The 24,126-nt window shown below is 32.3% G+C and overlaps 1 protein-coding gene across 2 annotated transcripts in view; it reads right to left on the reverse strand.

Moving 5' to 3' along the window:
• Positions 1–3,059: 3,059 nt before the first annotated feature.
• LOC143231889 (ceramide synthase 1-like) overlaps positions 3,060–24,126 on the reverse strand; it is a 41,670-nt gene continuing 20,603 nt past the window's right edge. For both annotated transcript variants that reach the window (XM_076466665.1, XM_076466666.1), the window contains exons 2-7: positions 20,367–20,529; positions 18,654–18,834; positions 15,564–15,725; positions 14,235–14,382; positions 12,378–12,502; positions 3,060–4,443 (exon numbers count right to left, since the gene is read on the reverse strand). In XM_076466665.1, the coding sequence (XP_076322780.1) occupies positions 4,329–4,443; positions 12,378–12,502; positions 14,235–14,382; positions 15,564–15,725; positions 18,654–18,834; positions 20,367–20,529 (894 nt within the window). In that variant the 3' untranslated portion in view covers positions 3,060–4,328. The remainder of the gene's footprint in view (positions 4,444–12,377; positions 12,503–14,234; positions 14,383–15,563; positions 15,726–18,653; positions 18,835–20,366; positions 20,530–24,126) is intronic.

Below are 24,126 nucleotides of genomic sequence, written 5' to 3' on the forward strand. Positions count from 1 at the left end.
ACGTGTTTTTTTATATTGTTAATAAATGAAATATTAGACAAGATAAATATAATAGTTAATTGTTACTAGAGACACAAGGAATTGTAATTTCTACCAATATAATCTAACTCGTATTTTTCACCATAATACTGTAGCAACATTAAAGATGTGTGAACTTAAGAATAAACTTGAAACAAAATACGTCCACATTATAAAAAAAACTGGATGTGGGAATGGGATGTACATATTACTCTCTGAGCTTTCTCTCTGAATTATTAAAAATTATTATATTAAAGAAGTGTTTTACACTTGAATTCTGCCTGTTGAACAAGGGTACATAATGTATCGGTCTCAGTGTCGAGAATTTCCTTCACTTCAGGTAAATTCAATCAATTAAACCTTCAAGTCCAGTACAGTTTGTTCTGTCTATAGCTCCTTTATCAAAAGAAGTTAATATAAAAGTTAACATTGCTTTTATTTTGAATATTTGTTTGACCAAACCAAGTATCACAATGATTCAATTCACTCACAGTATCAGTTAGCAGAAGTCCATTATAAAATATTATTTAAGTTTAAACTTCCTAGCACTTAACACTTAAAAAAAGAAAATTACTTTTCAATCAATAAATGATGACTTCACCAAAGTTAAAAACCAATTTTAAAAAATAATTAATAATAATTAAAAACCTCAAAAAATTTAAAATATTTTAGGAAAAACTGATATTTGATATTTACTTAATCAGAAATTGCCTTTTATAACTTATGAATGGAATTATAAAAAAACCTAAAATTTAATGGCATTTTTTTACATGAAAGTTCCTTAAACTGCAAACATTTCTATTTATGAAATACCCAATGTTTCAAGACCTTAAAAGCTCTTCAGTTTATATTTTTGTTATCCCTCTAATAAAAAACAACTAACCCATCTTAATTTTGCCAAAATTAGTAGTAAAACTTTAAAACTATTCAATGCTTGTGTGGAAAAATAAAAATACAAAAATAGGAAAAAAAACACTTCAGATTAATATGAAATATAAATGGTGGTGAAACTGTTGAATCTATTAAGCATATTATACAATTACTGAATGAGTTGCAGCATTCAATGTTATTAAATACAAAAACTTCCATTATTCAAACAGAGTCAATACAAATTTAAGAAAAAAAGTTCACCAAAACCCAAAAAGATTATTTAATATGGATTTTTTTTATTCCATTGTAAACATAAGCTAATTTATTTTTTATATATGTAAAAACGGCTTGTTTGGGTTGAGAAAATTTTTTTACATAGAGGAGCAAACAACATTTCGACCTTCTTGGTCATCGTCAGGTTCACAAAGAAAGAGAGAGGTAACTGACCAGAAGCTGACCACATGTTTGAAAGGGGTTGTGTAACTGAGTGTTGGAATGTAGAGGGCGGGCTAATATGTTTGAATATATAATTTTACATTATTTTATTATTATTATTTTAATTTTTAATATAGATATAAAGGTGTTCCTTTGTATTGGTTTATTTTGGGCTCAAGTTGTTCTATAAGTAAGGATTCTTTAATTTTGCATTTATGTTTGTTTCTTTATTTAGTATTTGAGTGTTTTATATGGTTATGTTGTGTTTATTTGACTTGCAGTGTTCGAAAACATGTGAAGGTGACTTATGTTCTTTAAATCTGGTTTCCATTTTTCTACTTGTTTCTCCAATACAGAAATCGTGGCAGTTATCACATTGTATTTTATAAATAATGTTGGTGTGATGTTTGTCAGTGTCGTTTTTGCATAATATAGGCCTTAGTTTTATACCTGTATTTGAATAAATTTGGTATTAACTGGAATGTCATATTTTGATACTAGTTTTTGCCAAATGTTGGTTATTTTTCTGCTGATGTCGGGAATATATGGTTTCGTGATTTTTTGATTCGTGAGATATATTTACTTTTGTTGGTTGATTTTGCTTTATGTCTAGGTGTGTGCGTATAATGTTTTCTACAGTTTGTGGAGGAAACTTATTGATGTTGATGAAGTATTGTTTTATTTTGTCTAATTCATTGTTAATTTTATCTGGTGAGCATAGTTTTATGGCTGTGTTTATTTGGTTTCTTAGTATGTTGAGTTTTTGTTTTGTTTCATGTGCTGAGTCCCAAGGAATGTATAGTCCAGTATGGGTGATTTTTCGGTGGATTTCTGTTTTGAACTGTGTGTCGGTTCTTGTAATTTTGAGGTTAAGAAATGATATTTGATTGCTTTCTTCCTGTTCACATGTGAAGTTAATGTTGGGATGTATAGAGTTAATGTGATTGAAAAAATTAGTATGTGTTCTGTAGATTTGAATCCATAACCGTGTCATCTACATATCTGTACCAGTATAGTGGTGGATGTAATGCTGTGTTAATTGCTTGTGTTTCAACTTGTGTCATAAAAAATAGCAGCAAGAACTAGTGATACTGGGTTGCCCATGCTTAGGCCATTTGTTTGTATATAGTTTTGGTTGTTGAACATGAAGTTTGTCTTTATCGTGGTGAATTCTATGAGGGTTGCTAACTTGTTACTGGGAATTTCTATAGTTGGGTTAGGGTCTCGGATATAGAGTTCTAAGGCTATCTTGCAGGCTTCAGTGGTTGGAAGTTCCAATATTTTTATGACACAAGTTGAAACACAAGCAATTAACACAGCATTACATCCACCACTATACTGGTACAGATATGTAGATGAAACGGCAAAACATTTGGCAAAAACTAGTAACAAAATATGACATTCCAGTTAATACCAAATTTATTCAAAAACCAGGCACAAAACTGAGGTCTATACTATGTAAAATCTACACTGACCAACACCACACCAATTGTATTACAAAATACAATGTGATAACTGCCACGATTTCTATATTGGAGAAACAAGTAGAAAAATGGAAACCAGATTTAAAGAACATAAAAAGTCACCTTCACATGTTTTCGAACACTGCAAGTCAAATAAACACAACATAACCATAGAAAACACTCAAATACTAAATAAAGAAACAAATGCAAAATTATAGAATCCTTACTTATACAACAACTTAAGCCCACAATAAACCAATACAAAGGAACACCTTTATACCTATATTAAAATACAATAAATAATAATAATAAAATTATATATTCAAACATCTAACACTGCCCTCTACATTCCGACACTCAGTTACACAATCCCTTTCAAACATATGGTCAGCTTCCGGTCAGTTACCTCTCTCTTCCTTTGTGAACCTGATGATGACCAAAGCAGGTCAAAACGTTGTTCATTCCTCTACGTAAAAAATTTTCTCAATCCAAACGAGCCGTTTTTGCATATATATTTCTCTACAAGTGGGTTTTCTCGACATCACTGATGATAATTTATTTTTTCGTGACACAGTTTCATCAGTTAAAAATACAAGCATGTTAACAAACACACACATATATATACACACATCTCAGCATATTAATTATATATGTATTTAACTAAAAACTATCAACTTTTGAATAACAGTATAAATTCCTTTATCGTATGTGATCTTGCTTTTTAGTGGCAGGATATTAGGGTAAATTACAGAAACTACAAAAAATAAAACAGCACCATCAATGCTCAAAAAGATAAAGACAATAATGGCATGCCTTCAGGACAGACATAAGATTCCATGCAAATTTGCTGTAAATGCATGACAATGTTATAAACACACACACACAATACTCACTCCAAAGTTCGCAAGTGTATACATACAAATGGTAAAATAACACCACACAAAAGTTTTGGGTAAATGATATGGTCAAGTTTTACACAATATCTTTACTGGTACTTGAAGACAGAGTATTATTTTTGACTGAACACATCAAATAAGCTGCATTAAGACACACAGCTACATTAATGTATATAGGTTGGCTGGTTTCACTCACTTTCACACAGCATAAACTGCTGGAATTTGTTGTTTTTAACCTGCTGTTGAAAGTAATTACAAAAACCAAACAGACAAGGAGTTAAAAAAAAAAAACAACGAAAAAATTCATCCAATATTGTTGTTAGTATCCAAAATAAGCAATCACACAAAACAAATTATACACACACAACTGCTTTATAAACTAAACACAATGATAATAATAACTGTTGAATTATTCAGATAAACAAGGGTAAATTTAAAACAGAATTTATCACCATTACTGGATTCCATGTTTGTATAATCTCATTTTATGCAAATTTTTTTAAAAATCTAAAAATGATACATTGCTTGTATTTTGCATACAAAAAAAACAAGATGCGAAAAACTGACTTGGTCTCACTTATTAGTTCACTGGAACTTGAGAAAAGTCAAAACAGTAATAATGTCAATAATAACAGGCCAGGAACATTTAATTTTCTACTTCTAACAGCTTTCCATTAGTGACTGCTTTTGCTTGCTTGGGCTTTCGTGAACGTACAGAAGGATTGAAACTGGTGTCCAACTGACCATTATGGTAGGTATTCCTAATACAAGAAATAAAAAAGGTTACTTCACTCACAGAACAAGTGCAATGTTTAGGTATACATAAACTGAAACTATATTATTATTAGTATTCATAACTGTTCTGTTAAAAGTTTTAAGGCAAAATGAAAATATTAAATTTTTTAAGTATTTTTTAAAACCCAGTTAACAGTTTTAACCTAAATCTTACATCACAAGTTACTTAAGTCTAGGATACAAATCACTGTCGTTGTTTTTTTCAATGGTATAATTAAATGTAACCATTAACAATCTACAATGCAAAATACTCTGAAGCTTATTCTTAAAATATGTTTGAGCTTGTCCACTTGCAACTGACAGTACAAAGATATACTTCTAATTTAAAGAAATGGGACTGTAAATATGTTGCATCAGGCATGCCTTTGAACTACACTTTAAAACATGATCATTCTTTCATATCTTGACATCAGAACAAAATTACTCAACAAACAGTCGCAGAACTTGAAAGAATGAGAGTAAATTAATCTACAGTACATTTTCTTTTTATGAATTTTACTTTTGTAAGCCAGTAATACCAAGCATGAGGTGTGCATACACCCAATTTGATTTCATTACTCATCATGATCTCAACCAGCCTGCCCTCAAAACGATGTTATTAGAGACAGTATTAAATTAAATTAATCTATGAGACCTTGGGTGTGGTCTTTCAAAAGTTGAGGTATGGTTGCCAGTTGTCACTTGAAAGCTTTTGCTAAAATTTCCTTTAGTACAAATAATATACTGTATTGTTGTTGGACTTATGATTCTTCCACAGTAGGTGTCTGTGAGTTGCTGGTGATAAATTCAAAGATAAATGAACAGCAAGCTCTCTGCTTGTTTTAAAATAATATGTATATATGTATACATATATTTGAAGTAGTTAAATGTATGTACAATAAATTCTATATACTCTAGGGATCATAGGTATATCATAAACACTATATTGTTCACTTCTTGTTGTCAAAATTCCACTTAGGTCAATTCAATTGTTTTAGAATTTCAGTTGAAAAGCCAAACTACTTTTCTCTATTCCTACTGCATTAGTTTTCTGTCTGTAATTCACTTACAATGTTGCTGAGTTACCACAGTCCCATAATGCCTTTCCCGTAATTGTCTGGTTGTCATACCTTAGACACCATTTGTTCCTTTTGATAAAGTGCACTTTGGTTAGTCCAATTACTTTAGAACTCACTATGATGGAATGAACTATACTTCTTACTTCTTTTAAAACTGTTAGTTTTCCTCTAAGACATTAGACTTATCACTTCTATCTCAGTTAATTTTGTCCCAAAATTTCCTTGGCCATGACTTTACTCTCTTCTACTATTGTCTTTGCCTGTGTGCTGTTTTCCACTCATCTCATACAATTTATGTTTATTAATAACTCATCTGCTCACTATATTCTCAATAAGTTACAAACACAATTTCCAATAATTATCTGCTTTAAATTCTCTTATGATTAAAAAAAAACTAAATAATCATACAATATTCATTTGCAAAATAAACTAAACAATATCTATACTAAACAATCTGTTATATCATGACATTTATCATAAAAGAGTTTGACCTTGAGTCCAAAACTGCAATCAGATCTCAAACTGGAACTAAAAGTTTGTATTTAAAGAAAAGCAAAAACTCAGAGCTGTTCTACAAGCTGCTGTGTTGTGGCTAAAAAATTATTAAAAATAACACTAATTATTATATCGCACATTAAGAACAAATTAATTAATTGAAAAAAAAATAACTTATTTAATTTTATACCTTTTTCTTCTTAAATGTTATTTCAGCAAACTTCTATTAAAATTATTAGTTTTTGTAAATTTCCCAAATGCTTTCTGAATATATAATACAAAATTTGATTGTCATGGATAGATGCAATTGTCCGTATCTCAGCAATGAAAAGTAATAGACTAGTTATCTAAACGCATAATGAAAGCTCTTTCTGTTCTTTTGAACTTCATAAGCCAACATGGTCTCAAGTTCCTAATAAATTTTGGAAGAAGCCAGAACAAAATGATAAAAGCTTAGTGTTGTTTCTAGAAGTAAAGATGTCTGTAAAGCATTTTTCACCATATTTACAGTCCTTAAGACAAACTTCACAGCTTAAGACAACTTGCTTTATCATTTTATTCTTTAATTGAACTAGTATGTTGCAGCACAGTATGGGTAAACATGTTTTTAATAGAAAAACATGAGGAAAGCTTAGTTAAATCATTCTTCATTCAACAATATCAAGTTTAGCTTCACCAACAAGACTAAAGTGTTAGGCCTTCTTTGTACTATAGCATATTGGCCTAAGTAACTGTTTGAATGAAAAAATTAAATCACTAACAAGAAATGTAGAGAAAAGATACATATGAATATGGAATGTGTTTAAAACTTATTGCATATAATGAATAAAATTAACAATTACAAAAACAGTATTTACTAATAATTTTGATAATTAAAAACGAGTTTTCCTTGTACACCTGTGATCATAAACAGTGAAATTGCATATGTCATTTTTCAAATCAAAACAAAGTTCACAGTTTTATAAAATAAAAATTACATCGAAAGTTTTTACAAGAATGTAGAAAGACAGGCAAAAGCAGAAATTGAAATTTAGAAAAAAAAAAAAAAAAAAATGGAATATTTTCAAATTTATGAATTTAAACAAATCTAAACAAAATAAAGTATTTCCAGGAACAACATAAACTACAAAAGACTCTTGAAGTTTCAATCTATTTATCCACTGTTGTTTTTTTTTGCTGCTGAATTCAATGAGAAGCTGAATTTTAAAAAATGGACATGAAGTTAAGGTTTAGTGATTCATTATTTGATAAAACAGTATTATAAACAGAAATTATCTTCTCACAATGAAAATAGATATTTAATACATACTTAACTTTTCTCACACAATAACTTTCCTTGATTTTCCATTGCTTTCTAAAGCATTGAAAAGAAATTTTTCTCCTTTGATGCAATAGCCTTTATTCCCCATAAGTACAGGCTGCTAATTCAACATGCACAGAGTATAGGACAACCTTCCACCAATACAACATATTCACCGAGAACAAATGGCTCCCTCTGTAGTATTTTATGTAAACTGCACTTTTGAGATTAGGCCCACAAAAAACAGTAGAGCACTGGAAATGCATAGGAAGAGTGAGAAGTATCTACTGGAAATTTATTTTTCATGTAAGAAAATGATAATTTCTAATACAATACATACACTGCTAGCCAAAATCTTAAGGCCAACAAACATAAAGGAAAAACATGCATTTTGCATTGTTGGACTCAATCACTTATTTGAGTAGAACTTCGAAAGATGAAAATAAGAAATGGGAAAATAAAAATAAAAACCTTTTTAGCATTTAATAGGGAAAATGTGAACACTATGAAACTAGCCTAAATACTAGCTGCTCAAAAGTTTAAACCATACTGAAACAAAGTGTTAATCAGTAAACACGTAATGAAATTTAGTCATTTGTGTTCAAGCATTAGCGTTGTCAACATCTCCTGTGTTACATTGGGTAAAAACATGGCAAAGGTGAAAAAATTGACAGAGATTGAATGTGGCAGAATTCTTGAGCTTTAAAAGCAAGGTCTCTCTAAACTTGTCAATGCTGGTGAGGTTGGGCATAGTAAAACTATTGTTGAAAATTTCTTAAAAGACCCTGAGGGATACATAACAAGAATTTCAAGTGGTCTGCCCAAGACAATTTTGCCGGTTTTGAGCAGGAGGAATCGACAGATTGTCTGGCAAGACACCAGCCGATCGTCAAACCAGATTAAGGTCTTACAGACGCAGACTGCAGCTCAAGAACAATAAGACGGCATCTACGAGAGAAAGGCCTTAAAAACTAAACGTCTTCAAAGGCCACACCTCCCTCCACACCACAAAACAGCTCAGTTAAACTTTACTTAGAAGCACCTAATGTGGGACGTAGAAAAGTAGACAAAGGTTTTGTTCTCTGATGAGAAAAAATTTAAGTTAGATGGTCCAGATGGCTTCCAACTGGGGACATTTTCTACACGACACAGTGGTGGAAGTTTCATTATGATCTGGGGTACTTTCTCCTTCTATGGAACAATGGGTCTTCAGGTTATACAGGGAGAGTCAAACAGCAGCTGGCTACATTGGCATGTTGGAGAGAGCATCCTTATTGACTGAAGGCCCTCACGTGTGTGGAAATGACTGGATCTTTCAGCAGGACAATGCTGCAATCCACAATGACTGCAGGACAAAGGACATTTTCATGGTGAATAATGTGATTCTTTTGGACCATTCAGCGTGTTTGCCCGAACTGAACCCCACTGAAAATGTTTGGGAGTTGATGGCAAGGGAAGTATATAGAAATGGACGTCAATTCCAAACAGTGCATGATCTTCGTGATATCTTCGTGAAAGTTAACACTGTTTCTGTCCATCCACCAAGCAAGGTCAGCCTGAAGGGAACGAAGAAGGACAACAGAGTGGTCCAAAGGATCCAAACTGAAGGCTCATTGATCATGGAATTCCCACTGGAGGAGTGTGCATTAGCAGGACCAAGGGGCTCGTAACAAGAGCCTCTAAGGAAGTCAACTTCTCTAAAAGAGATGGAACATCTTGAGCAACAAGAATGAAAATACAGGGCCATGATGAACAACGCTCCATATCCCAAAGGTGTAATGAAAAAACCTGGACTCAAATGAAGTGCAAGTTGAAGAAAAAAACTCCAGAGTGAATTAGATACTGTGTAGGAGGAAAGGTGGACTTCTCTAGCTTGATTAATCAACTCACACAAGCTGCCTCCTCCAGGAACAAACAGGAAGAAGTTGCACTGAAACCTGGCCTAATAGGACTTTAAACCACTGTGTAGACACCTATAAAATTGATGTTTTTGACAGGCAGGAGAAAACAAGGATAAGAATATCAAAATGTGAGTGAAGGATGAGGAATAACACCAGAAGCTATGGAGGAGGAGGGTGTGAAAAACAACAATCAAGAAAAGATAGTTAAGTACACAACCAATCCAAACCAACGAGACACCAATGAACCAGGATGGACTCTAAAAACAGCATCCTGCAAAACAGGGCCACCCTGAAGTCCCTGTAGGAAAACAGAGGGAGAAGAATCCCCACAAGCTGCATGTCTCTCTCTCTCAACAAGTTGCAACAACAAAGCATCAAGGTAAGCAGGAAAATGGCTTATGAAGAAAAGCCTCTCTGAAGTCATTAACAGAAAAGATCTTAAGTCCTCCACGAAAATCATCGGGAGAAGGGCAAAAGGCCTCAAACAAAATAGTCTGAAACTTGAACAGGTCAAAGCATAGTAACCCTTGACCTTGACAAAAATCTTTGTCAAAGAACCTCCACGTCAGGTGAAGGTGAAAACATCAAATTGTCCAAATTAGGTATCTACCACAAGAGAAGAGGAGAAGCACTATAGAAAAGAGAAAAAACATTTAAAATGTGACAATTCTGTGTAATTAATGGAAAGGAAAGAATTAGAAGGATGAACCTCCTCTACAAAGAGCAGAACATGGCCTTATGCAAAATGAAGGAGCAAGAAAAAGACAGTCTAAATCATGATCATCCTGAAGAGATGCTGGCCATTGTAGAGAAGAAGGTCCTACTTCATGTAAAAACCTAACTCCTGATATACCAAGGTTTGCAACTCCTTTATCAGTAACATCAATCCTGAGGTCCAGGTAACAGAAGTTCTTGTGTATCCAGTACTTTAGAAGCTGTAGCAGTAATTATGGTAAAACATAAATTTATAATTCACAATAACCTGTGTGAAAATAGATTATGGTCAGTAAAAGAAAATGGAGGTACAAGCTAAGCAAACTTATTTAAAAAAATAAAAATAAATATGAAGAAAGTCTGAAACATCTAGGAAAAAAATTATGGCAAACTGAAAGCAAGCATGAACGAGACCAATACATGTTACAACAATCCAGAAAGTGTGGTTCATGTAATGTAGTAAAGAGGGAGCCAGCTACTCTAGGAGGGTGTGTCATGCCCCTAATGGTAAAGGGTTGTCACATGAGGGCAATGGAAAATTGAGAAAACGTATTGTGAGAGAGTATGTTTTTTATCAAATTAAGCCTTTATTGATTTGTGTGTCTGTTTTTTTTATATAGTATCATATATTTCATAATATTGAAAACTTCTGATTTTCTATAATGAACAAGTATTTCATTAATACTGTCTTAACATATACAAGTAAATGTATCTCAGAACAGCTGGTATGGGTATTTACATTTTTACCGATAAGCAAAGAACAATGTTTTGACCTTTCTAGGTCATATTCTGGTTAACAGAGTTTGTACCTGGCCATTGATTGTAGTGGGCATTGTAGGTGGACGTTAGCTTATTAATTAGTATAGGTATAAAGTATAATGATACATTTTTATTTCAAGTGGGTTTCTCGTCATCAAGAATATACAACTAAACATACAGACATGCTCAACTATAATACATGTATGTATGAACAGCAGCAATGCATCTTTCCAGAACTTTCAACAGTATTTCATATTTGCATCAAAAACTTCTGATTACATTTTACCGTTTTTAATCTCAAAATAGATTATTGCTGGATACTTAGAAAGTAAGTGTATTCAATAAACAAATAATTTAATTACTTTGATTATTCTCATTGACAAAATAATTACACGAGTCAAAATATCCAATCATCATTCAAACTGATGTCATTAAAACTAATAATATCATAAACTGTGCCAAAGTTAATCAAAACTAATTATAATTGTAGACAGAAAAATAAGAGAACTAGATCTGGAATGCAAACGTGGCTAAAGTAAAATGTTTTTCAGAGTATATCTATTGATAGGTTTGTTTGTCTGTTTGTTTTGAATTTCACACATAGCTGCACGAGAGCTATTCATCCCTAATTTGACAGTGTAAGGTTAGAGGGAAGGCAGCTAATCATCACCACCCACCACCAACTCTTCAACTACTCTTTAATCAACAAATAGTGGTATTGGACCATTACATTATGCATAACACCCCATAGCTGAAAAGGTGAGCATGTTTGGTGTAATGGCAATTTGAATCTGTGACCCTGAGATTATGAGTTGAGTGCCCTAACCATCTGGCCATGCCAGGCCTATATTGGTAGAATTAACCAAATAATGAGGTTAAAAAACAGTACATTAATTAACTATAGTGGTTAGAAAATTACAAAAAAAAAACAAAAAAACTGAAGTCACCAATGTTAGATTTAATACCACAAAATGAGGACAAAATCTGAAATTCTTATATTTTGAAATAAAAACTTTTGTGTAAAAACAAAATTGTATGGTGTTGATAAAAGATAACTGAAGCACATATGATGACATAGAGACTAATTGTAAAGTTGTAAACCGGTGAAACAAGTATTGGCAGGTTACTACACAGCAGTAACAATGTAGTAAGTGTAGATTTTTTACAAAAAAATTTAATCATTCACACTTCCAAGTGCTGAAACAATGAGTCTGTGAAGAATATTTAGTCAATAATATTACAATGATGAAAAGAAAAAATAAAAGAGGTTTGGAAATCTGACATCATCAGAAATATTGTCCACCAACAACAGCACGACAGAAAGAACAAGATAATTTGGTTCTTCCATACATAGCTTTTGCAATATTTGATATAATTAACACATCTTGGAAAATGGTTTGGTTTGAATTTTGCACAAAGCACGAGGGCTATCCGCACTAGCCGTCCCTAATTTTGCAGCATAAGACTAGAGAGAACATAGGTTTGAACCCATAACCATTGGATTACGAGTCAAGTGCCTTAACCACCTGGACATGCCACTAGGCCCTTGGAAAATGATTCAGAAGACATTATCATTAGCAAGTAACCTTCAGTGAACATTGCAACTAACATATTAAGACAGATAAAAATAAGAAATGTCAGTACCCAGTACATAATTAAAAAGAAATCCCTACCCATTTTGTAACTTGGAATGCTGGGCAACTTTTTTCTCAATCTTCTCAAGGACGTCATATTCCCTTGTGTCATCGACCTCTTGCATCTGTCCTGTAGCCACTCTGAACAGGAAACCAAGCACAAGCTAAAAGAATTGAAGAGACACTGTTGACACTACAGAAATATATGTACATTTATACAATGTAAGCAGAGGACACAGCAGACATAGCATGGTTGATACACATTGCTATACTTTCTTATTTGCTTTCATACACAACTTCTTACAATAGCTAATACGCAGGCAGAAAACATGGGCAAGACATTGGCAAGAACACTTTTTAATGGTACGTTTATTCTTGATTTAAAATTGTACAATTTTAAATTTTCAAAATAATGTTAGTTTCTTTATGCATTTTGCAGGAAATGTACAAAATTAATGACCTTCGTGACTTTCCACTCATATCTCAAAAGTACGAAAAAAATGCTAATTTTTAACCAGTTGTAAAAAAATATGAATATTCAACTTGAAAACTCACCTTTACTTTAACTTGTTTGAAAATATTTATTTCTAAAAATAACAATGTGATGCCCTATAACAACTTTACTGATATTTAAAAAGCACATCTTATAATTATCACTAAACAAGCCAATTAGACATTTTACAAAATTAAAAACTAGTCTTAAGAAATGGAGGCAAATATGTTCTGTTACTCTAAAGAAAACAGACTTGCACACGTGAGCTTGGAATTCTGAATATGAAAAGAAATATACTGCAACAAAAATTCTTGTTCTATTAAAATATGTATTGTTATTATCAGACATACTTCTACAAGGTCCCCAAAAAGTGTTCTGTTTCAAAAGTAAATAAAATCAAAATTAAGAGTAATAAATATTTTTATTTCTTGTTTTTCAAATTAATGTTAAGCTTTCATAGCTTACTGAGTGCATAATTCTTCTTGTGATTCATGGCTTGTGCATGTTTTACTAACACAACGGTACAAATCACAACATTAATCAGTGATGTTGAGAACCTGACGATGACCGAAGGTCGAAACATTATTCGTTCCTCATCGCAAAATATTTTCTCAACCCAAACGAGCCATTTTTACATACATGAATCACAACATTAATCATGTGGCATCATTTTAGTGTCTACTGACTAACTAACAGTACACTATTGTACAAGTGGTTGTGAGTGACTAAACCAAGTGACTCCTCAAGAAATTTTCAGCTCCCTTTCGAGGATTTATTACTGTTATTTTTTTAATTCATATATATAAATGTAAAGCAATGTACAGTGAAGTTATAAGCAAATTTATTAAAGTGTCATCAAAAACACCTCACAGGTAGACTGTCTATTTTAATCCTACATTGTCTTGTATCTATAAATATTTCACAATATAAAATTAACACTTTTCAATTGGTTTTAGAACTTGAAGTGCATGCTGTAGGGATTTATACATTTTAGTAATAAAATAATGAAAACATTTCGTCTACTTTCCATGTCATAACAAAACAACACCTGCCATTGTAATTTCATCAGAGCTAATAATACAAGACATGAAAGAGTTCTTGTAGAACTTGTTTCTCAAGAGGTCACAATGGCAAAATGTTGGTTGAAATCTGTTTGTTTGTAGTTAAGCACAAAATTACACAATGGGCTTTCTGCACTGTGCCCTCTACAAGTACTGGAAACAAAGTTTGCTGACATATCTACTGAGTCACTGGAGGGGCTGGTTGAAAAAAAAAAAGTTGTTTTTTTTATTATCATTACCTAAAGACTGATAACTTTTTCTGACTTTATTGATAAAACGAATACAAATATTTTTATATAAAAATATGTATGACAACCTTCACGTACAATGACACTGACTTACCATGAACCAATAGATATTCATAGCCAAGAGAACCCATGTGAGAAAATTAAGAAATGTTGAGAATGGAATTGATAATTTCCTTTTTACTAGGTTTTCAGATGACGCATAAAGAGCTTTAAGTGGGAACCAATACAGTCGTGAAACAAACCTGAAATATTTAAAGGCCATTTATTAGAAGCAAATTTCACTGCTGTTCAAAATACTGTTTATAAATCTAAACATTATGTAATTAATAATATATATTCTAAACACTATCATGTTTAGGATATAAATTATTAAACCAAACTTCCAGGAATTTTTTTCTATTGAAATCAAAAATGGACATAACTAGGATAATCTAATAATAACATAATTGGAGAAAAACATGTCTTATCACTGGAGCTGAACTTAATTAAGCCAATTTTTTCTCATGACCAGCTTTAATTAGCTCTTTTCAAGGGTTATAATAATCTGATTGGTTATGCATTTATGCTCTTGAAGGTGCAAACATTGAAATTGTCTCTTGTGAGGAAATTCTGTGAATAATGTTTCTCAATATAAATTAAATAACCCTTAATTTTTGACCAGAGTTTGATTTATCACAACATTATATATTTTGTTGAATTTTGACACATTCTAATAGAATAACAATGTGTGAAAATGGACGTTTGTCTGTCATTGTGCATGAATAAATAAAAAGTTAAACGTGTAGGTGTAAGGTCTACTAAGAGTAATTTATGGATGCAAGTCAAGTTCTTTGTTACATACTGTTAAAATTTAACAAAAACCTTTTTATTACTGCAAAATTTATGTAATTTTGTAACACCAAAATTATGTTATAGAGTTTCATACTATTGTATTTATCATTTTACACTAATATGAAATATGCTAAATTTTTATATTTTAAAGAAAATACATATGAATTAAGCATGTTCCAACGTGTTTTCATTTGAGTTTCAGATAGATCTGGTGTGTAACTTTCTATAGTCTTAAATACCTAACTCACACTACTCAAGGAGTAGTTATATAATTATTCTGCTATTAACAACTGGACAACTAATTAAAACCTATGTAGGTGGGGTGCAAACTCACCGTCTCAACATTACTGTTTTAAAATAACGTTAGAAAGAACATACCTTAGCAACTAAATATTTGATTTTCTGTGATTAGATAAAAATGTGAACTGATGAAATACCATAATTATATATTTTGTTGCATTTATATATACTCTACTAACATATAACTAATGTAAGAAAACACCATTAATATCTTGAATTAAAATTCAAAACAAACTTTTTATTCCTTTTATAATACTTAAAAATTTTATTTGTTACTGAAATATTAACTTACCATGTCACAGCAAAAACAAAAAATGATATATTTGCAACATATTCATGATGTCTCTTCAGCTGGCCACCTTGATATTTAAAATATACATTCAGTTTAGTAAACTCCAACTGGACATCACAAATGTCATGAAGAAGAAGCACCAGGATACCAATGTTTTGATACCTAATATTAATTCAAATAATAATTAAGAACATCTGAACTAAATAATATACATGTACATAAAATTATATGTTGCTGACAGAAACGTATACAAAGGTGTTGAAACTTGAACAAAGCTTCAAATTGATATTAAAATCAGTATCGTATTTTTCTTTTAGACTTTTTTTTTCACATATGGATGTGGTACATCACAAAAACTGTAAATGTTTACGATTCATTATCTCACCCTTGAATAACTAAAGAATTGTAACTTGAGCATTACAAACAGAATTTTATTGCAAAGATAAAAAAGCACATACTTTTTAGTACCAGTTATTTTGTCCTGCACATGAAGAACATAACTATTAAGAACAGCAAATGCCAAGTATGAATGAATAACAGTTGTATTAAATTAAACATACGAGGTTTCTGATAGACAACCAAAGAGTATAATGTGATTTCAAGCAATAAAAGTAACATAGTATCATTTGTCATCTCAATTATGAATGAGAATATGCAAATTATAAAAGAATGAATCAGAGTAATAAAATAATCAAGTTAAGAAATCAATATGAATGTTAATCCTTGTAATACGACAAGCTGAGGACAGAGATGATTACAAGTCATATGAAACCCTTGACCAGTCTTTATAATGGCAATTCTGATTTGTCAAATGCCATTTAAGAGAAAATTAGGAACATAAATTCTTATTTGGAATAATGAGACAGGAAAGTAAAAAATAACCACTTGAGTTTCATTAAAGAGTACTCAAACTAATTACTTAATTATTGGGTGGATAAAAATTAAGGTAATGTCAAGAAAAATAATCACACAATTTTTTTTTCACATTTCAGCTTTAAATAGGGAATATATAAATTTCAACTAAAACAAAATGTAAATTAATTAATTATAATTAATTATTCTTATCTATAGGAATAGCCTCTGACGATAAAAACCGTGTACAACTACACAACTAAGTTAAGCCCACATTGTTCTTGTTACGTACACTCCTGAAAGCAAACTGCAGTGACACAGAGTAAAAAAATAAAAACATTAGTTGGCCCATTTAACTTAACACAGCTAATAATTTTCATTCTCAGTAAGTCAAACTGTAGAAACTTGATGATCAACCAGACGAATAAGACAGGAAATAAGTGACAACTTCTCGTTACTCACAATAACACAGCTGAAACACTACAGTTAATCATTTCCATAACTGCTTAATAAAAAATGAAAAAAAGAGTGCAAACTCAGATACACACAAAAAGTGTCAATATTTCTAAACAAAACAAAATGGATACTTGATAACAAAAAGAAGCAACAAGATATTAAGTTTTGAATGCATTTAATTTTGTTATAACAAGAACAAAATATGAGAAAAAATGATATATAAATGTAAAAGGGCTACAAGTCAATGTTTACAGCTCATTATGGGCAGACCTGTAAAATTACCAAAATCTTTGCAGTTAAGTCCCGTAACCTAAAGACCCTATCTTAATTTCTAGGGTTGGGAGATGTATACACCTTACTTCATATTAAATAAAACAAGCTTTAGTTTAACTTTATGCTTACAATATATATTATCTAATCAAAACATATTACTAAACAAAATAATTATTTTTATATAAATATTTGTTTTACCATACTCTGTATGGATAGAGGGATTTTGCAAATTGATAACTTTGTTTAAAATAGTTTCTATATGAGAAGCAGTAGTCTCTACACATTTTTGGAAAACCAAATAAACGGTAGGAATAAAGAAGTATAAGGCTTAAGAAACTTTGTTCACCGAATAATGATGGTAAATTAATATTCATGGTGTTTTATTTAAAAGTAGAAATGATGATTTCTGAAAAGTCTGTTTGATAAGGTATTTTCCTTATTCTAATCTTTAATGTTGTTTTATTAACTTGTTTTCAATGAAAATGAATGTTAAAAATATAAATATTTTTGTATTGTGTGCATAATATTTCTGTAGCACTGATTAGGTATCACATAAGCCTTGCCAATCCCAGTATTGGAATTCAGTCAATGGAAACGATTAGAAATAGTAGCACATTATCAAGAGATATTCATGCTTCATTCAGTTCTCTGTCTTGCATTTTACACAGATAAATAAATTTTCTAATTTTAACACAAGCATTCGACCATAAGAACTGGATGACTTCTGCAGTCAATACTGTGGGCTTTATAAAATGTCCAGATTCCACATATTTTTACTCACAGAACTACAACTAGTTTCACATTTAATTAAAAGCTACTCAATTTAAAATGATTAAATTTTCTGGTTGTTTTCATGCTTAACTTATTTTTAATCTAAATAACTCAATCTGTAATATTTATTGTATTTTATAACGTCACCACTTTCAGTCACCATTCCTGTGTTTGAAACAATCCTAAAAATATTTCTAGAAAAAAAAGAAGTTAAAGATGCTCTCTATATAAACTAGAATATTGTTTGTGCTTGTAATTATTAATGTTTCCACTAGCACTTCAATAAAACTAAGTAGATTTCTATATTTTAAGGAAAGCTTTGTCCATCTTTGAACAACAAGCTACCATATCATGGATGCTTATCTAAATGATCCAAAGATTAACAATCATCGACTAATGTTCTGTAGGAACATTCTTTTAAAAATTACAAGTTAAAAAAACAGTTTAATCATCTAGAAACTTCTTCACAACATAATAAGCAGTGATTTTCTCAACATGCTGTGTGTAATTTCTAAACCCAAGAAAAACAAGACAAATTATTCTAGATTAAGAAAAATTCACATTTGTGTGAAATTAACATGTATATCCATACACAGCCAAAACATTTTTCTATAGAAATTGACTTAATAAATTTTCTCATGACAAGAGAGTACTTGATACCACATTGCACACATGAAAACCTTACTTCTACATGTCAAGTACGCAGAAAAAAAAACAGTCTATCCAAAAATTACTGACCGGCAGGCAAGAGAACCAGACACAAGGACAAGAGTGATCAAATGATGAAGGAGAAGAACAACTGAATCTTTCCGCCATGTGTCCAGGAACAGCGTGGCATACAAAGAATGCAAGTAAAAGCTGCACTGTATAACATAGAGGATGTAAATGTCTGTTGGTATCGGACTGTTAATATTCCAATCTGAAAACAAAACAAGTACCGGTTTAAAACTTTAACAAGTTAAAACACTTCTACTGAGTATAATAATAATTTATTAGTATTCTCTTTATTGTGGGTTTTTCCTACTTTCAAAAAATAAAATCTTCTTAGGGTCCCATTGGTTGTGAAAAAAACTTTAAATTACAGGAACTTTACATTTAACACACTAAATACATACAAGCACAAATATTGTAACGTTTACAAGTGCCTCACATGTAAGCTTTTAAGAACTATGAAATGCATAAAAAGTAATTTAAGAAATTTGCTATTGTATATTTATATAGGTTTAAGAATACTAACAAGTATTTTATCTTGGACAGACACCAAAAATTTTCGAGATATGTTTTTAGAACTATTTTTTTAACAATGTTATCCTCACTTTACAAGACTTTTTCTTTCATGCATTAAAGATTGATGACTTCTTTTAATCAGTTCAAATACATTTGCAAAATACCAATATAGGACTTACAAATTTAATTTTTTTCTTTTCTGATAGTTCACTTTTAATGTTAGTTTTAAACTTAATCTGATTTTATATGATACCTTTTCACAACATTAACAGTTATCAATCTTAATTTCAAAGCCATTGAAGTGATTGACACTTAACCAATATTATTACCAAAAAGTTTAGCTGATGTAGTTTAACCTTTTGACTGCCAAGTATTTCAGCTGCTACAATACAACTCTAATGTTTCTTCATTTTATAACTTTTTTGTGATGCCATTTTGGATCGAAAGTGAAACAATTTTTAAGTAGGTCAAATGCATGTATGATGCTGACATCTAGCATTAAAGTTCAGTATCATCGAGAATGAATTAACTCATCCGTGGCACTGTGTTACCGATCGGCTTGGACAAGTTATCTCATCTACGGCACTGAACAGGTTAATTGGATGATTGGCTATTGATCTTACAAGGTTACTACACTTAGTGATTAATAAACAAATATAACTCAAATAATGCAGAATAAATTTATTTAAACTTTTTTTGTTGTTGTGAAGTTAAATTTACTGTTCATGGAACTGATTCATATTGCTAGGTAACATGCAAACAGAATAGTTCGTTATCATGATCACTTAGAAATTATCTTTGCTGGCACAAAGTTCTTGGAATGCGATACTTTTAAAACTGTCAGAAGTAACAACTGTAATAGCGATTTTAAGACAAAGTGGACAAGGGAATATGGTATACTGTATGGCACACGCATTGGGATAATAAAACTTTAACACGCAGATAACGGTTCAAGGCAGTGGAGGATGGAAATACATGAATATGGGAACTGACAGTCCTATTACACTGAAATTTGTAAAATTACATGTTTCTTTATGGTAAATCACATTTTGAAGTTATATTTTGTAGACATTTCACATTATGGAAATATTTTGTTTTGTATCTGTTTTCCCAAAGACGACCTAGCTTAAGTAACATTACCACTTTTCCTACTAACTTGATAAGAAATTTATGGATGATTTTTTTAAATACAAAAACAACATTTAAAACAAAAGTATTACTTACTATCCCACACAGTGCTAGGTCTCTGGAAGAACTGATACTTTCCAGAAAAGACCACCACATAAAGTGTACTCGTCCATGCAAAAGAGCTATAAAGAAACTTCCATGCACTTTCAGGCATTTTGGTTTGATTTAGAGAAGAAAGAGCACACCATCTTCCAACTGGCTGTAAAATATAAAGTTGCATCGAACATAGATCAAAATTGTGTATTTGTATCACAAAAACAAAAAGTTACTCATCAACTCACCCACCCAAAAAACATGAACTGGTTTCAAGTCATAAATTAACATTTTCCTAAACTGAAAAATGTATTTCCAATAATACTTTCCTCCACTGACAATATAGTTATTTCTTGGTCTCCAGGGTTTCCAGTCTCTGCCCATCTTAACACAGGAAATGCTGGCTCCAGTCTTTCAATTCAAATACAGTAGACAAATCGTAATTTGCAAAAATCTCCATCAACTTCAATGCACTCTCTATCTAGGTACCATATAGAAGCCCCTCATCCTAATAATACAATCACATTTTGAGATATAAACTAGCTTTTAGTAGGGAGGTAAAGTGGGAGTGTATCAGCTGAGGTAAATATTATTGAAAATACATTTTCAAGTTAGGAAAATTTTAGCTTCCAAAACATATTTACCTGTGCTTACAATACAGCCAGAATCCCACACTGAGAAGATGAAGGAGCCAGTGCCAGCATGATCCATACAAAGAGCATCTGTATAGGACAGATGTGTACCGAGATAAAAATGGTACAATAATGGGGAAGCTACACTACATCCAGAACAGGTGTGCCTTTCACCTGAATTTAGCTCCAATATCAAAGGTGAATAGAACATGAGTAATTGTCAATATAAACCAGCCCTAACCAGATAGCTGAGGTTCCACAACTTGAGATTGGAATTAAGGGGTCGTGGTACCTATATCCTACGTAGGATGGCTAGGGCTATTGAGCCACAATGTTACATACACACACACACACGTCCACTATTGATTGGATCCAAACCTGTAATCATCAGAATCATGACAAGAAAGAATGTAACATATAAGTGGACAGTCTTTTTCTTCCACCTGAAAAAATCCAGAAGTCAACACATCAGGCTCAGAATAACAGAACCACAAATGCCACACTCAATCAAAGGAGCAGAATGCATTTGGTCTGCAGTTATGAACATTCATCCTCCCTACTCAACCAAGTGGATTTATGGAGAGGATGTGGAACCAGTGCTTGACCAAGAGCATAGGATTGGACATAAATAACATAACACCAATGTTTACATCTAGTCTACAATGTCAAGAGAAAAACTACAGTAATTCAAGTTGTAAAGGACTTTCTGTAGCATAACGGTAATTATCACAACTCACCAGGAAAACTAACAGGTAAATACAAAAACCACCATCAGTCACCTGAAGTTGGCCTTTCCAGTTCTGGTTCCAAGTTATTTGATGTTATGGCCATTTTCAAAAAAGGAAAGTAATAAAAAGGTTTTAAGAGATGTGTAGCAAAATTATAATAACAGCTCACCAGGATGACTAACGGGTAGTTCAAACAGCAGCGTTAGTGACCTGAAGTTGGTCTTTCTAGTTCTGGTTTCAAGTTATTTAATGTTACGGCCAGTTTCTAATTTCAAATTGAACTAGATGAACTGTGATTTTTAAAAGGGAGCCACATTAAAAAGGTGTCTACTGTGACAACTAAAGGGTCCTATGCCTGCTCAAGGGATGCCTGCATTTCAAAAACAGAGAACCATCTGCACAGCAGAAGAAGGAGGCTAAGGAGTTGGTTAAGCATGACTTTAACGTGTATTGAAAAAACACACCCATATGGACAAGATATTACATACGTGAAAAAACAGATTTTTACAGTCTAAATGGGAAGCCTACTTTTGTGGCTTCTGAAAGAAGAATCTGATAGTTCTGTTCTGTTAATTGATGGGATGGAGCCAGAAAGAGCCAGTCACTTATATAAAGATGTGTGCACAGGCCCAAGGAATGCAGGTGACAAGGAAAGGCTCAAACAACTCTACAGAAAACATAAGATGCTGTTCCAAGACCAAAAGGTAGTCATGAACTGTAAAATTTGCCCCTTGTGCACAAACTTCAAAAACCTCCAGAAAGATTCTGCTATGGGAATATGGTGATAAGTATTGGTAACATCAAACTTTGTCATCCAGAGCCCTGGAGCAAAGTTTCATCACATGTTTTAAAAAAAGATTCCACTGTAAAGCAAGGAGGATCTAAAAAATGCTTCAGACAAACTGGTGACTAGACACCAATCTTCTGTCTCCTTGGGTACAACAAACAAATGGGAATAAGCTTCTCTACTGACTTTCTGACTATCACCTCTCTGATGGCTTGAAAACAGAACTCCACTCACCGTGAATCTGATGGAGATGAAAAGGCAAAAGATTGAGTAGACAATGATGGAAGTGATGTAAAGTGAATAACTAGCCTGAAGCCAGAACAAGAAATACCCATGAATCCCTAGTGAAAGAACTCCAAATGTACAAGAAGTGATGTACTCATGTTTCCACTGCTCCCCTGCTGATATGATAGTCACATCGTTGTTGTCAGTTCACTTGAACTGAATATACTTAAGAATACTGAAGACTATTATGAGAACCATACGAGGAGATCAGGACACACTGCAGGCTGATACTCTCAAATTAGTGCCAGGAAGGCAAGAAGCTAATGACAGTAAATAAGAATGTAAATGGACTGTATCAATTTGGGATTCTAACATCTCTGGAACTCCAGCAAATAACATGGGATGGAAAAAAAGGAGTTTTCCACAACTCCCTGAAGGAAGAAATTGGTAAACAATCCAACAAAGCATCTCTACTCAATAAATCCCAAGAACAACAAACCAGCCAGGAACCCAAAGAAAGAACTGAAGAAGAAAAATCTGGCTGAAGTATATGTTTGCAAAATTCCCAACACATCCCCAAGTTGCTAAAGGAAATGTTGATAGGCTTCAGACAAAAATTGGATTGAAGATACACACCTAAGTACAGTCATGAGAGTAAGATAAATCTCAGAAAATTGTGTTCTGTTTAAAGTGATCACAGGTTCCAATCTAGACACCCACAGATCCAAAACATGGCCTTTCATTGAGAAATTAAATAGACCTCCTCCTGGCAGGTGATGAGCCAAAGTATGTTGATATAATAAATGTGGGGGATACGGCATAGCTATCCCATCCTGTAACTGAGTGGAAACTGTCCCAGCATGAACAGCAATTTCAGGAAGATGAGGAAAATCCAAGTGTTCACGTGCTGTCCTTTTTGCTTAAGAGGAAGGAGTCAACTGCAATAAAAGAAACCTCATACCCCAAGTAACCAACTGAAGGTGTTTAATCAAACTGATTCTCTGTTGAGGCCAACCTAGTAAAAGAAGGAGCCAAAAAAAGCAGGTCTACATTCTTGCCGGTTGTTCCTGGATTATTTGCAAAAGCTGCCTTCAAACCCCCTGAGAAACATCCTAGGTTGCATATATGTCTCCATCTCAAATGGATCACATCAGAAGCAGCTTTGACTGAGAGTGACCCCATCCCTTGAATGTTGACAAATGTCAAGTAGCAGAGGTGGCCCAGAAGAGGTCTAGTTGAACTCTGTAAGAGAAACATTAATTCAGGAATTCATACGTGTCAGTAGGCAATTTTTTTGTAAAGTAATTTATAAACATAAATGAAAAGATTACTGCAGAAACACTAATCACATCTAAAGTCACAACATAAATAGTGCATAATCACAACAACTC

The sequence above is a fragment of the Tachypleus tridentatus genome, chromosome 11 (genome assembly GCF_004210375.1).
Source record: "Tachypleus tridentatus isolate NWPU-2018 chromosome 11, ASM421037v1, whole genome shotgun sequence".
NCBI lineage: Eukaryota > Metazoa > Arthropoda > Merostomata > Xiphosura > Limulidae > Tachypleus > Tachypleus tridentatus.